General features: G+C 46.4%; 2 protein-coding genes across 3 annotated transcripts; both read right to left on the reverse strand.

Moving 5' to 3' along the window:
- Positions 1 to 1,304: 1,304 nt before the first annotated feature.
- tspan5a (tetraspanin 5a) lies at positions 1,305 to 11,061 on the reverse strand. Of its 2 annotated transcripts, XM_084917179.1 has the most exons (11): positions 10,709 to 11,061; positions 10,354 to 10,404; positions 9,356 to 9,502; positions 9,109 to 9,279; positions 8,658 to 8,783; positions 8,492 to 8,539; positions 7,834 to 7,950; positions 7,683 to 7,744; positions 6,084 to 6,191; positions 3,999 to 4,024; positions 1,305 to 3,910 (listed from the first exon to the last, which is right to left on the reverse strand). In XM_084917179.1, the coding sequence occupies exons 1-9, from the start codon at positions 10,787 to 10,789 to the stop codon at positions 6,119 to 6,121; spliced, it is 876 nt and encodes a 291-aa protein (XP_084773305.1). In that variant the 5' UTR covers positions 10,790 to 11,061; the 3' UTR covers positions 1,305 to 3,910; positions 3,999 to 4,024; positions 6,084 to 6,118. The 2 variants fall into 2 exon arrangements, with proteins under 2 accessions (XP_084773305.1, XP_084773297.1); XM_084917171.1 differs by lacking the exon at positions 6,084 to 6,191 and having other exon boundaries at positions 10,709 to 11,059.
- A 2,387-nt stretch (positions 11,062 to 13,448) lies between these two features.
- Positions 13,449 to 16,680, reverse strand: LOC146391903 (uncharacterized). The gene is made up of 2 exons (XM_084917259.1): positions 16,186 to 16,680; positions 13,449 to 14,407 (listed from the first exon to the last, which is right to left on the reverse strand). The coding sequence occupies exons 1-2, from the start codon at positions 16,481 to 16,483 to the stop codon at positions 13,995 to 13,997; spliced, it is 711 nt and encodes a 236-aa protein (XP_084773385.1). The 5' UTR covers positions 16,484 to 16,680; the 3' UTR covers positions 13,449 to 13,994.
- Positions 16,681 to 17,511: the final 831 nt, after the last annotated feature.

Consider the following 17,511-nt stretch of genomic DNA (forward strand, 5'->3'; position numbering starts at 1 on the left):
CTGATGTGTTCTTGTTTTGTCTGGAATGAAGCTCGAGTCCTCGAGTGAAATCAAAGAATCTTTAGATTTGAACTGAAAATATTATTTAAGTAAACACACACAGACTGGTTACTTGATGAAGGGTCATGTGGTGTGGACCAGATTCCCACTGAGTTCATCTGACTTCAGGACGAGTCACTTTTTATTCCCCACAAACAGTCAGTGCAGCAGCTTTTACTGCAACTCAGTGTTGAGGGTTCAGTATTTTGCCCGAGGACACTTGGGCATGCAGGAGCTGCTGGGGGACTGAACCACCCTGTGCTCGCGTGGCCTGTCCCCGCGGTGCTCGCCTCCTGTCCCCGCGGTGCTCGCCTCCTGTCCCCGCGGTGCTCGCCTCCTGTCCCAGCGGTGCTCGCCTCCTGTCCCCGCGGTGCTCGCCTCCTGTCCCCGCGGTGCTCGCCTCCTGTCCCCGCGGTGCTCGCCTCCTCACACATACATGTGTAATAATACACATCATGGCGTTAATTCACAGTTACACTTACATGAAAGGATGGAGAACAGGAGCTACTGATACAAACTGAGAATCACTTTGCTTGTCATTATGACGCTCAGGCACATGCAGAGATCCTCTGCACACAGTTGTGACTCGGCCCTGTGTTAAATAAAACTGATTAGAAGCATCGATCTTCTGGAGCGCAGCAGCAGTGTCAGTCCAGAATAACTTCAGTATCTCCTCCGTGTCTGCCTGTACTTGGGTGTTTCAAACAGGTTTGTATCCACATTTAACACAAAACCTCCTCCTTGCATATTTCCAAAGCACTCTGTCGATCCCAGAATCATCACTGGAGGCTGACATGACACTTTGTCTCTAAGGAACACAAACACATGGCGTTGCTATAGCAATGATAAGGCCACATGACACTTTTCTGCTGTGGACACGTGGCCCAGCTGTAGTTCCCCGTAACCTAAACACTGTTACAGACCTACAGATGAACTACAGTCTTCTTTGTAGAAGAAACATCTTCCAAGTTCAGGAACATCTCTGACTTGTTCTAAAGCTCCTCCAGCCTCGTCTCGGCCACAACCTTTGGTTCTTCTGCTGACAGTCTCAGGACCTTCAAGTAAGTGTTCTTCATGCTCACCATGTTCACCATAGTGCTCTGCCCAGAGAATCAAGGGTTTGACTCATTAGGCTGGAGCCTGGCTCTGCTTCATGAACACGTCTCTGGAATATCAGCAGTGACAGTCGGCACACTGACTCATGGGAAGTGCAGTTCATAAACACATTTACTAACCATAAATATGAACAACTCAGAGACGCACAATGATCAGTAATGTCATCACCTTTATTAATATTAAAAGCAGTCCAACAGTTTGAGACAAAGACATGAAAGGAGGCAGTTACAGTCCAGTGTCTATGGCGTGTTCTGAGATCGCCGACCCAGGAGGCATCGTCACGACCTCCAAACGTATCACTGCAGATTCAGTAGTACTGACAGGTTTAGAGTTAGAAAACCAAGTTCACTGTAAAATATTATCAAAAACATTACTGATCCCTTTGTGAGTAGAAAAGAACTCTGTGGAGCTCCGGGGAACACTTGATAACCACCGTGACACGGAAAACAATGTAGTTAGCACATTAATACAAGTACATGCTGTGAGCCAATCAAATCACTTTAAATCACCAAAGGAAACACGGAGCACATGAGCTCGTTTGGTGAACGACGTCTGTTTTCATTCAAGTGAAAAACGCTGGGTATGAAACAGGAGGATGATTATTTTCACCGAACTTCACTCAGTGTTTAAGTAAAGATGTGGAACGAGACGGCGCGCGACGTCACGTCGGGAACGAGACGGCGCGCGACGTCACGTCGGGAACGAGACGAACGAGACGGCGCGCGACGTCACGTCGGGAACGAGACGGCGCGCGACGTCACGTCGGGAACGAGACGGCGCGCGACGTCACGTCGGGAACGAGACGGCGCGCGACGTCACGTCGGGAACGAGACGGCGCGCGACGTCACGTCGGGAACGAGACGGCGCGACGTCACGTCGGGAACGAGACAGACAACAAACCAACGAGTATAATCAGAGTGACACCTGAAAACAGCACAAGTGTAATAATGACTCGTTTATTCACATGTGACGGAGCGAGTAACTGTCCAACAACACAAACTACTTTCTTTAAACGTCTTTGTCCTTCATCATTAGTTACTGTAACTGAACAGGTCGTTTTTATTGGTTTTTAGAACCATTTTCTTGTCTTTGTATCCAAAGCTGTGACTTTACTGAGCAACAGTATCAGGGTTTGTTTTGGGCGGAGTCACGTGTAGCTTTGTTTTTGAGCCCAGCTGGAGCCTCACATCAGCTGAACTCTGTGTTCTAGTTTGTGATGCAAACTGAAATGTACTAACATTTTCTAAATAATTTTCCTTGTCTGTAGTTTCCACAGATGATATCAAACAGACAAGAACAAAGTGGTGTCACAGTTTTGAAATCTAAAGCTGAAAAGTGGAGGTTTGGGCTGCAGCCATGTTAGGAGCCACAGCTTATATAGACGAGAGGGTGGAGGCCAACCCGACTGTCAGCCAGTGCTATTAGCTTCGTTAGTAGGATCCATAAAATAAACAGACTAATAAAACACCAGAGCTGTCTGCAGCACACAGTAACCAACAACAACCATTCTAAAAGTGCGGGGTCGGGTTCACTGACTCACATTAGCAAAGGTGAGGCCTGCATGCTACCTGTGCTGATGTACCTGTTAAAGATGCCACACCCACGTTTCAGTTGTGCAGGTGCATGAGTTCTTTAAAAGCAGCCCACTTTACATGTGTCTGTTCGTTGTCCCACAACGTAAATATGCTTTAAAACAGCGGGTACCCCAACCGACCATCGGCCGGTACCCCAACCGACCATCGGCCCGTACCCCAACCGACCATCGGCCCGTACCCCAACCGACCATCGGCCCGTGAGGCGTTGAGGGCTGCGAAAGTTGAGACTCGGGTGTGAAATTCATGGTTTAATATTGATTTATTAAAATATCTAATTTTGAATAAATCTTCTCTTTTTCGGTACCGGTACTAGTTTTATTTTGTTGTATTTATCCGCGAGACCTTAAAGGCCGGTTCGTGAAAATATTGTCGGGCATAAACCGGTCCGTGGTGCAAAAAAGGCTGGAGACCGCTGTTTTAGAAATACTGTGAAGTTGGGTATTTTCTCACGAGTCCATGGGAACTGGTTCCCTTTGAGCCAAGCAGCACTGAGAGAAGCTACAGCTGTTGCCTTTAAAATGATCCAAGAAGATAAGAACAAATAATAAATCCTCTTTAAACAGAAGAACGGTTTCTGTTTTTGAAGTTCCAGGTCAGTCTGATCTCAACGAGCTCTAAGGTGGACTTCTTCACTAAAACTGATTTCAATCTGAAACGAGTCGATTAAAGAATACCGCGGTGTCACACCGGAGCGAGGGGTGGGGCAGTGGGAGGAGTTTAGCTATCCACTCCAGTGCTTGCAGAGCTACAAAGTGGTGATGAAAGTGAAAATGTTTAGCTGCTGTCAGTGCAGTATGCAAAGATATCCACTTACAAACAGATTCCTCCCTACGGTGCTGCGGTCAAGCACAACTAATGCAAAGGTACAGGAAGCGAGTGGTTGAGTGTGAGGAGCACGAGCCGCAGTCCTAACGATGGCCCGTAATGACTACAGTGAAAAATATCTAATATCAAAAACATTATCAAAACTTCTACTCTCTAGATGTAGCTATCAAACCTGGAGCGCTGCGAATGCTAACAGTGCTCTCCTTCTTTGTACAGTAGTTACTCACAGTGTTTATATACAAGTCATTTCACATATTAGTGCCTTGGAACAAAGGTGCTGGTTCAGTGAAGGGATGGTGCCGTGATCAGGTCTGATCTCCCCGACGGTGCTGGAGCTGATCATGGGGAAGAAGGACAAAACATATTACAGGTCGCATCTGCTTTTATATCACTGTGTAAGTTTGGTTGAGTTTAAGTGTTTACCTTAAATGCTGCATTAGGTAAAGAAGCTGGAAAGGAAAAGACAGAAAGAGGCATTTAGTAACTGTACGACTCAGTGCCATCGTCACTAACAAGCCTGCTGTGGTGACACCACCAAGGATCGTCTGCAGGGTCAGGGAAGACTTTGCAACAATCACAGGTTACGGCTTCGAAAGCAAAGTGCCCCAACTCTGTCTCAGTAGGAACATGTAGGTGACAGGCATGGCTGCATCTCTGATGTACAGTAGTATCATTTCACTCAGTACTGCTAAAGACTGACGATGTTGCACATTCAGTAACAGACAACTGATCCTTATGAGTTTAACTGGACGCTGACAAACAGGGTCCAGTCAAACATGAACAGCATGTTTGCTCGACATGTTAGAGTTACACCTGTACCTGATGTAACCTCTGAGGCTGTTTTACCTGAAATGATGCGTTTATATCGACTGCTCACAGCGCAACAATAAAACACCTGCACTTAGGCCAGTACATGGGCTTCCGGTTCATTTTAGCATTGGTCTGAACATCTTGATGCTTATGTTGCAGGCCCTGCATTGTGCTGGACCCTAACCCTGCCAGCCTGCTTTGTTCCTGCAGCTCAAACAGCTGTTTCTGCTGCAAACACACGTTTTTATTAATTTTCCTGGACTATTGTTGATCCTTATTTCATCTTTTTTCTACTGTTTCTGTTGGTTTGAACTCTTTTCCCCAATGACACGGTGTTGCCCAGTCTACCCACCACCATCATATTAAGGATGTCACAGGCAGCATAACATTTCCACGGCCTCTCCAGACCCTTTTCGTGTCTTTCACATATGCTCAGGGTGAATCTATGAAAAGTACAGGGCCCCACTGGTGGACCTGCCAGTTCTGGTATTCTATGGCAAAGGCCAATCAGAGTCCACTGGAGGCTGCCCTCATGAAGTCTGTTGTTTGGTCAGAGACATTACACAGTGGCCAGTTAGAGGTCATCCTGTTCCTCGTTGCATAAAGAAGCAAATACTGGTCCTGCTGATGGGTCACGGACGTACAGTCCTCTGTCTACTGCTGCAGACTATGCTAGGAGACAGCAAACAGTACTGACGTGATGCTATACTCTGATTAAACGTCAGCTGCTATGCTACCAGCACAGTAAATAGTAAATACATTAGTGTAGTTTGACCTTTGACCTCAGGTTTGCTGAATGTTGTGGGTACAACACTGAGCACAGTGAAGGCAAACCTAATATTAGCACGCTTTGGTTAATGAATGTGCAGACAGGAGCGTAGCATTCAGATGCAGCAACAGGGTTTCAGTGCAGTTTAGCACAACAGGACCCACGTTTGGAGAAAGTGAGCTGTGACTGTGCCACTAACAGCACATGTGCTGTCATCATGTCAGATTATTCATGCTTCACGTTCAATAACTGTAGCCAAACATGCTAGCTGTTAGCTAGTTCCTGCATTCTGTTTTTTCAGGTTGTTTGGCACGTGGATTCCAGCGTTTCTGTTCATCATGGTGTCGTTATGTGTGTGATCAAAATCATATCAGTATTTCATTTCTAACTGTGGCACTTTAAAACCAGGACAGATGGTCTGCTGCGACAGTCGCTAACGTGTTGCTAACTACAGCTCTAAGTAGCTAGCTAACACCGCTACACTAAAACAACAGGACATGCTGCATGGAGAGCAAAGAGAGCCAGGCTTTGGTTTGAAATACAGCGTGTGGATCGTGGGACAGACGTACGTGTTCAGGTGAAGTGCTAACAAAGCTTTAATATGCTAGCTGCTGGTGGGGGTTGTTCTACTGCCAGTTTGTAGTAATTAGTAGTAGTTCGGTGTTAATACGAAAGTGAATTCATTCATTTTAATTAAAGAATTATTAATTTAATAATTTATTTTTATTTTTTTAGAATTTTTTAATAAAAATATTTGTTATAAATACACATTTCTTTTTAAATAATAATCATGAGTTTGTGGCACATTCTTGCTTCCACACAACACTGTTAGGGTCACATGACTACCCCACAGCTGCACCTTAAACAGCACACAGATCACACAGCAAAGCTCAAGAGAAGAAGTCTCCACATGGATCCATCACACCCACCGGTGACAAACACACATGCGGTGTGTGCGAGTGTCTCACGAGTAGTAAGCCGACGCTTTCTTGCTGGAGTATGGTGGGGGTCGGCGCATGTAGAGAGGGGGGGGCACCCTGATGAAGCATGGAGGAGGAAGAATGAGTGTGATGATGAAGCTCAATAAGCCTTGTCCCTAAACAGCAAACTGAATGAACTTGATTCATGTGTCAGAGCTGCAGGATAAAACTGTGACGTTAAAACTCTCAAAGCTAATAAAACAAACACGTGTTCCAGCAGACAGGAGTGTTTGTGTGGATGCAGGTTTATTATGTAGGATCCTAATGAATAAATGTTGCTCTTTAGTTCACACTGCAGCCGTAAGCTGTGCTGATGTTTGCTGACTGTTACACTTAGTAATACGACAGCTTTTACTGCAGAACATTTAAACGATTTACGAATGTTTTTGATGATCATTTGCTGCAAAGTAAACCCGACTGTGAAAAAGGGCGTTTTGTACCCAGTGTGTCGAAGTCCTGTGTGGAAGTGAAGCCACATTTATCTGATTCACTGAAGATTCACAAAACCGAAGCACAAACTCCTGAGAACAGCAGCCCACTTCAGTACCCTGCTCAGTGAGTCTGACCTCTGACCTCCACTCTTTCAAACAGCAACACCAATCAAAGTGCAGCGTGAACCCTCCATGAGGTCGCCAAGCTCTGTGCGAGTGTTTAACACCTCCCAGAGGTACGTTTGCATTTCTACAAACTGAGGCTGGAAAAACACAGAGCCATCAAACATCTGTACGGTCACACGATGTTTACAGCCAAATGTCATTATGGTTGGTTATTGCTAAATATTAAGACCTGAGAGTATTTTACACAGCAAAAAGAGACGCTCTCCATCAGTGCGTTTAACAAACCAGTTATGGTAACCAGTACAATCCCAATAACAGTGATTGGATATAAGGAGCTGAGACAGACGTCTGTCAGGAGTAAAGATGGAGACTGGAACGTGCGGTCGTCCTCGCCGTCAGGAAACATTACATCACAGCAGGGAGCCTCGTGGGCAGCTCGCTGTGTCTCCAGGACAAAGCAGCAAAGTGGGAAAACTTCAGACTGTGGAGGTTCGGACACTAAACATCTGGCCCATCAGCACATGATGCCACAGCGAGCAGCTGCAGTCCTGTTCCTACCACAGTGGGAGTGGCAGCTGCTCGCCTGCCGTCTCACACTGTAGTTAAAGGATGGAGGACGGGTTTTCTTTCAGACGTGCTGCTGCCATCAAATGAAACGAACCTTTGTTCTTTATAAAACTGTTCTGCTGTCAGATTATTGCGTTCTGTCATTATTCACATTTTAACAGGGGAAAACTGTCTCCCAGTACTGACGGATGTGTGGACACGTACTGGCCACAGCAGCTGTCTGCAAATCGTTTCATTTACTGGTACAGAAGATGTTGCACAGTGGATCCAGCAGAGGGCGCTCTGACTGCTGTAAGGACCAGCTGCTGGGAGCAGAGCTGTCTGTTCTCACATCAAGTATTGCTATCAGTTAATAACAAAGCCTGTGTCAGTGTGGCTCGAGCTGCCAGTCAGTGAAACGTGTCTGTGTGCAGCGTTTTCTCACCAGCTCGCCCGCACGGCCTCGATGTCGCTCACTAAGTTTTGAGCCAAACAAATTCCAAAAATCTGTGGATGAAAAACAAGAAGAGTTGGAAACCCGAAGGACCCGAGAGCACGATGCGTTCGCTCGACACCCGAAGGTGCGCGGCACCGACCTGCAGCAGCGCTACGCCGATGAAGATCCCCGCCACCAGCGTGAGGTTGTCCTGCAGCCACTTCTCAAACTGGGGCACGCAGCCTTTGACGTTGATGTAGTCCTTCTGCTCGGAGTCCTGCGTACACACAAACACGTGTCGTTTCAAATATTCATGTCCCGGGTTTTGATCATGACAGGAACAGAAATGACCTGTAACAATGAGTCTGTTTCCTTCTTTCTTTGCAACGTTCAGACTTCTGAGACTCGGAGATCATTATTTGTATCCACGTTTACTAAAAGTTGTTTCCACGTTTAACAAACGTGACGTTTTTGTCACGACTGCCGTGACCTGACCTGTGACAGACGGGCCTTTAACTGCATTATGGAGCTGATGGAGACGTGTGGGCAGCATTAACGTGAGCTGGTTAATCACATACATGTATCACAGCCTTCACGTGTACACACACACTGGCAGGAAGAGTCTGAAACACAGTTAGTTTTATTATGATCCAATCTGCTGACCTCGAACAAGAGGTCAGAGGTCATATAGGACATATTTTAAATCTTAGTATGATACCTTCTATATGTTGTTGTGAGGCCAATAAATCATTACGATGACCCAACTCTGCGCCCCCTCACTGGTTTACCAGTTACTTACTGGTTTACCAGTTACTTACTGGTTTGGCTCGAATGTCGTAGCCACACTGAGTGTTGATCACGTCCTCCTGAAAGCAAGAAACAATCCTCGGTTTAGCCGTGTGCAGGTGGAGTCAGCTGACCACACCGGTGACAAACACGTTTACAGCACGCCAACATCAACAACGATGTGTGAGGAAGTCGTACCGCTGGGTCCTTGGTGCAGCAGGAGAAGGGGACGCCGCACTTTTCCCGACTGGGGTTTCCATCAGTGCAGTTAAAATAGATGTTCAGGTTCCAGTCGTCTGCTCCGAAAGCACCACAGCACTCCCACTGCAGCCAGGCACAAACACTCCTGTTAATAGGACTCCACACGATCAGCACACGCTTCAAGGTGGTCCGAGGACGGATACGTAGAAAGAAGCGCGTTAAAAATGGACACTGTTCCTTAAATGATGCAGTGTGTGACTTCATGTGAAATGCAAACTTTCACTACAATGACACCGTCCAGCACATAGACTGCACCGCAGCTTTACAGCTTCATGGACACGTCACGTGTATTAGCATGCAGGCGTGACGCTGTTACAACGATACCAATACCAGTATGATCATGTATGATGATGATGGTGTAATAACATTGTCACGCGTCAGCACTTACATATTCCTGAGTGAAATCGATGAGGTTCTGCAGATCGATGTCGTCCCGATACGCCCGGATGTTGTTGTTGATGAACAGGTTGAGCTGGTCTTTAATCCAGTCCTTAAAGACAAACGCCAGAACTCCCGTTGTTAACTCCAGGAAGAAGATGATTCCAAGGAACACCGAGAACTACGACAGAAGAAGCAGACGCTCACCACACTGAAGCCTGCTGCTTGTTGATGGGTGAGAATGACTTGGAACATACAAACTTCAGTAGAAACGTGTTTTCCCGCAGCGCTCCGATGCATCCGGCAAAGCCCAGGATGAACATAACCCCCCCAACCACCATGAAGAGCCAGACTGGGTCCAGACCCCCCAGGTCTGTGATAGATGAGATGTTGGACAGGACCCCCTGCAGAGGACAGACGCAGCACTCAGTCGGAGTCGGTTTGGTCAACAGGGCCACAAACTAAGTAATAAATGCATGAACTAGTTTTTCAGCGTCACTCTGAGACAGGATATTTCTAACTTTAGAGATGTTGCACAAATGGAAGAAAGCAGTCTGACATATTTGTTTAATATGTGCGTTGAAGGACATGTCCAGGTCAACAATGACTCCAAGGTTCCTCACAGTGTTACTGGAGGCCAAGGTAATGCCATCCAGAGTATGAATCTGCTTAGATACCATATTTCTAAGACTTTCAGGGCCGAGTACAATAACCTCAGTTTGATCTGAATTAAGAAGCAGAAAGTTAGCGGCCATCCAGGTCTTTATGTCTTTAAGACGTTGGTGTGTGTTATCTGGCTTCAGTTACAAGTATTTGAAGCAAACACCAACATTTGACACCTAGGTGACATCATCTTTCCAAAGTTGCTTATTTCAGTGTTTTGTTTATCAGTTCTGTGAATACTTCCCACAGAAGTGTGAATGCTGTCACATGACCCTGGGAAACACTGAGCGCCTCAGCTGTGTCACACATTTCTGACTTTAGTAAAGTTCCCATGAAAATCAAGTATACTGAACAAAAAGAAGACGTGTGTGTGGAAAATGACTGACGTTCATTAAATGAATCATGATTGGAGGTCACCTGACTTTGCTTTGAAATGCGTTTGGCTGTCCACGCTGCAGGACAGGAGCGTGGGTTTCTGTGCTGCTTCCACGCACGTGAGCAGCTCACAGGAGTCACGCACACGCGTCCATCACACTGGAACACGCTGACGTCTCAGTCAGTGTAATGACGTTGTTGTCACGTGTGCACTTACCTTCTCGCTCCACGCCCACAGTCCGATTCCCACTAAGGCCATGCCCAGCAGCTGCAAGACACGGACCACATCTCATTAAGGTGAAGATGCACGCGAACACAATCACATGACGTCACTGACTCAGTGTTATTTAAAGGTTTCCCCTGTGACGTTTTTCGTGTGTCACTCAGCAACAATAAGCAGTGTGCGTGTGTGTGTGCGTGTCCATCACACGGAGGCCCTCAGCTGTCATTAAAGCCGATTAGCTGTGCTGTGGACTAAGCTGCAGCAGGAACGCTCACGTTACTCTGAGTAACGGATCGATGCTTCCCCCGTTACTGATAATAACATACGTCACCCACGCACAGCTGCTCACCCAGAACAGGATGTTGAATCCAAAGATGAAGTACTTGATGCAGCAGCTGACTTCGTGGCCTTTGTAATGATTCCCCGACATGATCGTGGGTGCGGAGGAGACACGGCCTGCTGCTGCTTCACGGGGTTCGTGCCGTGCGGGAGGGAACAGGTTCAGCGCTCCGTGGACGCATGTCACCGTGGGCTTCCGGTCCGCACAGAGGCCATGGCACACGGACGGATGTGACCCGCTAACACGAAGGAAACACGGATAGGAAACAAACAGCGGCCCTGATCTACGCCGGACAAGTGCAGCGCATCTCCGCCGCTCCCGACAAGTGAAGGCGGCAGGAGGCGGGGCCAGTGCGACGGAGAGTCGGAGGTGATTGGTTAGAACAACACAAAAGGCAGGACAGTCTACCAATAGGATCCAAGGAACACTGATGTACTTCCGTGTCGTTATTCCAGCGATCGTTCCAGATCAAACACTAGTTTGGAAAATTCTCTTTAATGTGTTTAATGAAGACGCGCAAAACTGTCCCGAGGTTACACGGAGAAGCCTTAAAGAGCGCGCACAGGAAGCATTTCACCCAGTGTCAGACCCACGGAACCAGATCAAGACCAAAGTTTATCACATTCATGTTTGGAGAGAAACGACACAGTAGAAATCTCATTGTTCAAATGCTGCAGCTTCTTTCCTTTCTCTCGAGGAGCCCCACAGCAGCTCATACGCTGCAGTAAAACTATAATTATAGTCAAATGAATGTTTTGCTGCAGTCACTGAGTCTGTGGAGGGAAACACGGGGCCTCGCTCTGTTCCGCGTGGACACGTCCAGTTAAAACAGCTCGTGAATAAATAAAAACATGTTTCTGGTTGATTTTCAGATTCATGTGAAGTTATTGGATCATCGGCTGATGCTGGCATTGATACACGTGTTCTTTATGCCAGCACATATTGATACATTCAGTTCAATTCAACTTTATTTATACAGCACCAAATCACAACATCAGTCATCTCAAGGTGCTTCATAGATACAGAGAAAAACCCAACAATCATATGACCCCCTATGAGCAAGCACTTTGGTGACAGTGGGAAGGAAAAACTCCCTTTTAACAGGAAGAAACCTCAGGCAGAACCAGGCTCAGGGAGGGGCGGGGCCATCTGCTGTGATTGGTTGGGCTGAGAGAAGGAAGACAGGATAAAGACATGCTGTGGAAGAGAGACAGAGGTTAATAACAGATATGATTCAGTGCAGAGAGGTCTGTTAATACATAGTGAGTGAGAAAGGTGACTGGAAAGGAAAAACTCAATGCATCATGGGAATCCCCGGCAGCCTACGTCTATTGCAGCATAACTAAGGGAGGATTCAGGGTCACCTGGTCCAGCCCTAACTATATGCTTTAGCAAAAAGGAAAGTTTGAAGCCTAATCTTGAAAGTAGAGATAGTGTCTGTCTCCTGAATCCAAACTGGAAGCTGGTTCCACAGAAGAGGGGCCTGAAAACTGAAGGCTCTGCCTCCCATTCTACTTTTAAATACTCTAGGAACAACAAGTAGGCCTGCAGAGCGAGAGCGAAGTGCTCTAATAGGGTGATATGGTACTACAAGGTCATTAAGATAAGATGGGGCCTGATTATTTAAGACCTTGTATGTGAGGAGCAGGATTTTGAATTCTGGATTTAACAGGAAGCCAATGAAGGGAAGCCAAAACAGTGTGAATTACAGTCGTCCAGCCTGGAAGTAATAAATGCATGAACTAGTTTTTCAGCGTCACTCTGAGACAGGATATTTCTAACTTTAGAGATGTTGCACAAATGGAAGAAAGCAGTCTTACATATTTGTTTAATATGTGCGTTGAAGGACATGTCCTGGTCAAAAATGACTCCAAGGTTCCTCACAGCGTTACTGGAGGCCAAGGTAATGCCATCCAGAGCAAGAATCTGCTTAGATACCATATTTCTAAGATTTTCAGGGCCGAGTACAATAACCTCAGTTTGATCTGAATTAAGAAGCAGAAAGTTAGCGGCCATCCAGGTCTTTATGTCTTTAAGACATTCCTGCAGTTTAACTCATTGGTGTGTGTTATCTGGCTTCATGGACAGATAGAGCTGGGTGTCATCTGCATAGCAGTGTAAATGTATGCTATGTCTTCTAATGATGCTGCCTAAGGGAAGCATGTATAATGTAAACAGAATTGGTCCTAGCACTGAACCCTGTGGAACTCCATAATTAACCTCAGTGTGTGAAGAGGACTCTCCATTTACATGCACAAATTGGAGTCTATTAGATAGATATGATACAAACCACTGCATTAATCTCCTCCGTCATCCTGAGTGGTTTCCCTGCGTCTGTCTGCGTCTCTCTGTCCTTCTCCCCGTTCGGTTATCATTCAGCTCTTTAGTTTTCCCAGTTTACGTTTACTCAGTTCAGTTTTTCGTTGTGTATTTGCCACCTCCATTAATAAAGCTTCCTCACATCAGAAGAGCCACACAGCTCCTCCTACGAGCCGGGACAATGCTGGTACATCTCTCTCTGTTCCCTACGTGTTGTTTCTGTTCTGTTAAAGTGAGTTTCAAATCTCTCCAAGGATCTGTCGTCAGCCTTAAAACGTTTCATTTCCTTTTGTGTATATCAAGGAAGAATGTGTACACATATTGTTTCCTCACCAACTCATTTTTCCCTTTGACTAGTTCCTTTAACATGTTGACTAGTTTTCCATCATGGTAACCACAGTCAGCAGAAACCAAGCACAGCCACAGTTCATTCTTTATGCTGAGGGTTTATTTCAGTTCAGTTTTCAAGAGAGGTTAAAGGTCAAAGCAACAATGGATAGAAGTGATGTAATAGGCAGAAGAACATTTAGGAACACGGACGAACAGTCGTTTCATGTGAGGCGTGAGCGGCAGAGGATCTGTGCGAGTGTAAAGACAGCTGACATGAAGAAGACAGTAACAGCTTTACACCACAGAGCTCCACCTGCTGACGTAGCAGCTCCGCTGACACAGAACAGAGCTGCCTGCAGACGGCTGCTGATGTTTACATCATCCTCTGATGTAGGCGACAGTGTCAGCTCCCTAATACTGATTCAGCACACGAGCTGTTCCCCAGGGAATAATTACATGTGCATTATTAATATTAAACAGTCTTACAAAAACAAAATGCAAATATACCTGTTACCTAAAAATCTCTGAGCACAATTTAACCTCAGAAATGTTCCAAAGCTCCCGCCTCAGTGTTGGCGTGCTCCTATGTGACTGTCTGTGACGTGTAAAGTAGCTTTAAAGCCATAAGTGGGCGGCACCACCTACATTAGACTGATGTTAGAGAGCGAGGGTGTGCCTGGTAGAGCACCAGTAAGGGTTCGCTCAGAGAGCCTCTGTGGAGACAGTACAGACTCTGTGTCAGGGCTTCATGGAGCACCAGACTCCCGCTCTCGTCCGTGTAGCGCAGCTGGAAGCCCAGAGCCTCCACGGGCTTCACAGTCAGCACAGCGGACACATCGAAGACGTCGTAGCCAGACGGCGGCCGCTGGTCCAGGGCCAGCTGTCTCTCCTCCAGGACGGGACGTTCGTCCAGACGTCCTCGTGAAGCAATGACACTGTGCAGAGCGACAGACACGCTGAGCGGCTGAGGATGGAGGGCTTTCCTGAACAGGACCAGCTCTGCACCCATCATGAAGGGGCTCAAGCTGGTGATGTTGAACCAGATCCATCCCTGCGGGCCTGCAAAGCATCAAATACAGAGTGTGTTAGAAGGACTCACACAGCTCCACCCGTGTAAAGGCTCAGAATCAATGAAGTCCAATGTATTCTTCAAAGATGATTATAAATATGCACCAAAGGTTCATTCATTTGAAGAATTTAAAACAAAATAGAAAAATCAGCAGTGGATCAGGCGAGTCAGCACTGCATGTCGTCTTTTTTCTCTTGGTGGTGAGAAACTTTACAGCAGCAGCGATGAGCAGATTTCAGTGGACGGATTAAAACATCTGAAGATCGTTCTGTCTGCATGTGACGACATTTGAAAGAGCAGAGAAACTAAAGGCAGGAAACACCCTATCAGAGGGAGCACATGACAGTGACGAGAGGGACCATACAGGAAGTCCAAACTCAAGGCCAAACATGCAACGTCAGGGTTTCTCGTGAATAATAAGACTTTTGTTGCTGCAGCAGAAAGAAGATGCAGAGGTTACTTCATGACACACGTCAGTCATGCAAATTTAAAACACACCTTAACACCTGTGACTTACAAAGTGTCTGCTTAGTTTTATTTGTCCTCTAAATAGCATCAAAAACATCGGCTAATATATCGAAAATCACTGCAGATGATAAAAGCTTCTGATCCACTCGTCTGCTCGTTACCAGCCAAGGAGCTGATGTGCTTTATCATTTTAGTTTGTTAAAACATTTCTGTTCCTGTTCTGGTCCAGTTGGACTTCAGCTCCAGATCCAGATGTTACCTGTCTATGTCCAGCTGTGTTCAGCTGGAGCACAGCTATAAGCTAATGTTCACGCCTACATTTAAAGTGACCAAAGCTACAAAGCTGTCCTGTAGCCACGCTGATGATGATGAGTTCACATAACTATACTGAGCAGTGGGCTGTACTGTTGTTTCTAGTGGAGTGAGGAGGATGAAGAGGAGGGAGAGGATGGTACAGAACAGTTTGCTGGAAAAACCAAAGTTATTTTATGGAGGCTTAGTGTGGCCTCCAGCAGCACACATGGATATGGACAGCATGGCTGCCACTACGCTCCTCTCCACTCATGAAACAGGGATACGTGATGCTCTGTGGTGAGTCTGCACGACAAAGTGGGGATTCAAAAAACAGCTGTAGTACCAGTTTGTTGTGCTACAGGTCTGTGGAGCGGCAGTGGGATTTTCCAGTGTCTGTGCTGAATAATGCTACTTCAACTGATTCGGTGAACTGGCTCTGTGAGATTAACAGACTGAAATAATGTGCATGTTTCTCATTTTAGCTGCTTTGGCACAAATGGTGCTTTAACCTGTTGATAACTAAAGATTCCACTTTAAAACTGCAGGATTGGATCTCTGATTATTCTTAAACGCTACAATATCCAACTAATTAAGCTGCTTTTGAAGGTAACATTTTAATGTTGACTTGAGGTTTGCACGTGTGAAAGGGACTGACTGCATTTCATTAATATTAATTACAAGGCACTGCAAGCATGACACTGTGATTGGCAGCAGAACCCTTACGGTTCATTTGTTGTCAGATGGACGTGCAGGCAGGACCTTGAAGCCCTGCACGGCCATGTTTGTGGGTGAATCACAAGCTCTGCAAGTGCTCCAGTTTTCCAAATGCTCATGAAACATATGAGCCCTTACATGACACCATGTTCCAGTTCCTCATCCACACACGGGGAACTTGCTGTTTTCTTGCTTTACTGCAGATCACGGTCTTTGATTACATCGTTATTGTCAAAGCAACATGTAAAGGATTACTATGTTAAAGGACGACTTAATCATTTGATATCCTTACCGCTGACACTCCGAAACCCCTGCACCAGCGTCCCGTCTGATTTCCCCAAATCCTGCACCTCCAGCGAGTCCAGGTTCTGGTAAATCTTCCTCATGTAAGGATGTGGTTTAGCATGGTGGCTTGCTGACACTTTGTTGATATGCAGCATTTCCAGAATAGCTTTGTCGAGCTCCTGCTCATCCTCTGCGTTTCTCTGCTGATCCATCAACAACAAGCCCGTTACAGAGCACAGCAGGAGGAAACCCAGCGCCACATCCAAAACCTCCAAACGTATTCGTCCAGCCATTCTCACTTTCATTGTTTCCACCTTTATCCGAGAGGGGCAGATATCAGCACTTCTGCTGCGCTGCTGCAGACAGTCCACCCGGCAGCGTAACAGTGTGTGCAGGAACCCCAGGAGCTGTCAGAGCTTAGTGAACCTGAGGAATGTTACTTCCCCTCGAAAATACCTTCACATGGAGTTTAACGAAGCACAGTGCTGCTCCGCTCTGAACAACCAACCACTGGGCTGATGCACTGGAAACCATGGCCATGTGACTCAGCCCACATACTTGTCATTAATCAGTCTTGATACATTTATGCAGAAATAAATGCAATGAAAGCATCTTTATGAATATGTGGCTGCTTTAGAAGAGAGTTTATTAGCAAAGCTCACACAGCTCTATAACCTTACAGGTCAAACATCATTCTCTACTCACCTGATGATGGCAAGAAGGCAGGACTGTATTCTAACAGAAGAGGCCTCCAGCTTGTGGGAGCACACCTGGACTGCTACATGGACCCACGTTCCCCTCCAGTGTTTACACCTCACTGCTTAAGTGGCGTATGTGGTGGTTATTGGCTGTTGTGGTGTCTTGTTTGATATCCCTTTACAGCATCAGGTACAAGTTTGGGACAGTGCCTCTAGATTAGCACAGCTCCTGTTCCAGAAAGGGGCTGAAAGCTGGGCTCAAACTTCAAGCAGATCCTCAGCTTCCCTGGGAAGTGCTGGAGAGGAGGATCCATCAGCTATGTGATCCTTGGAAACAAAACACCAGCTGCTGTTCCACTTGGAGTTGTGTGGCTTTGCATGTATGATATTATACAACTGGAACATGGTGCTGCCCCCTGCAGGTAAGCAGCAGCTACTATCCAGGTCATGTATTACCCCAGAGGCACTTCTTTACATTAGTGTCCTGTGAAGCCTTTAATCTGTGCGTTTGTTCAGTAATTACAAACTACTACACACTGCACATGGCTGTCAGAGTGTTTCCACTCTGATTACTGAACCCACAGTGGCTGTAAGAGGAGGAAGGCGTCTCTACTTGTCTCTCGGGGGCGGAGTTT

Source organism: Perissodus microlepis, chromosome 3, assembly GCF_051167445.1.
Source record: "Perissodus microlepis isolate ML-2025 ecotype Zambia chromosome 3, ASM5116744v1, whole genome shotgun sequence".
Taxonomy (NCBI): domain Eukaryota; kingdom Metazoa; phylum Chordata; class Actinopteri; order Cichliformes; family Cichlidae; genus Perissodus; species Perissodus microlepis.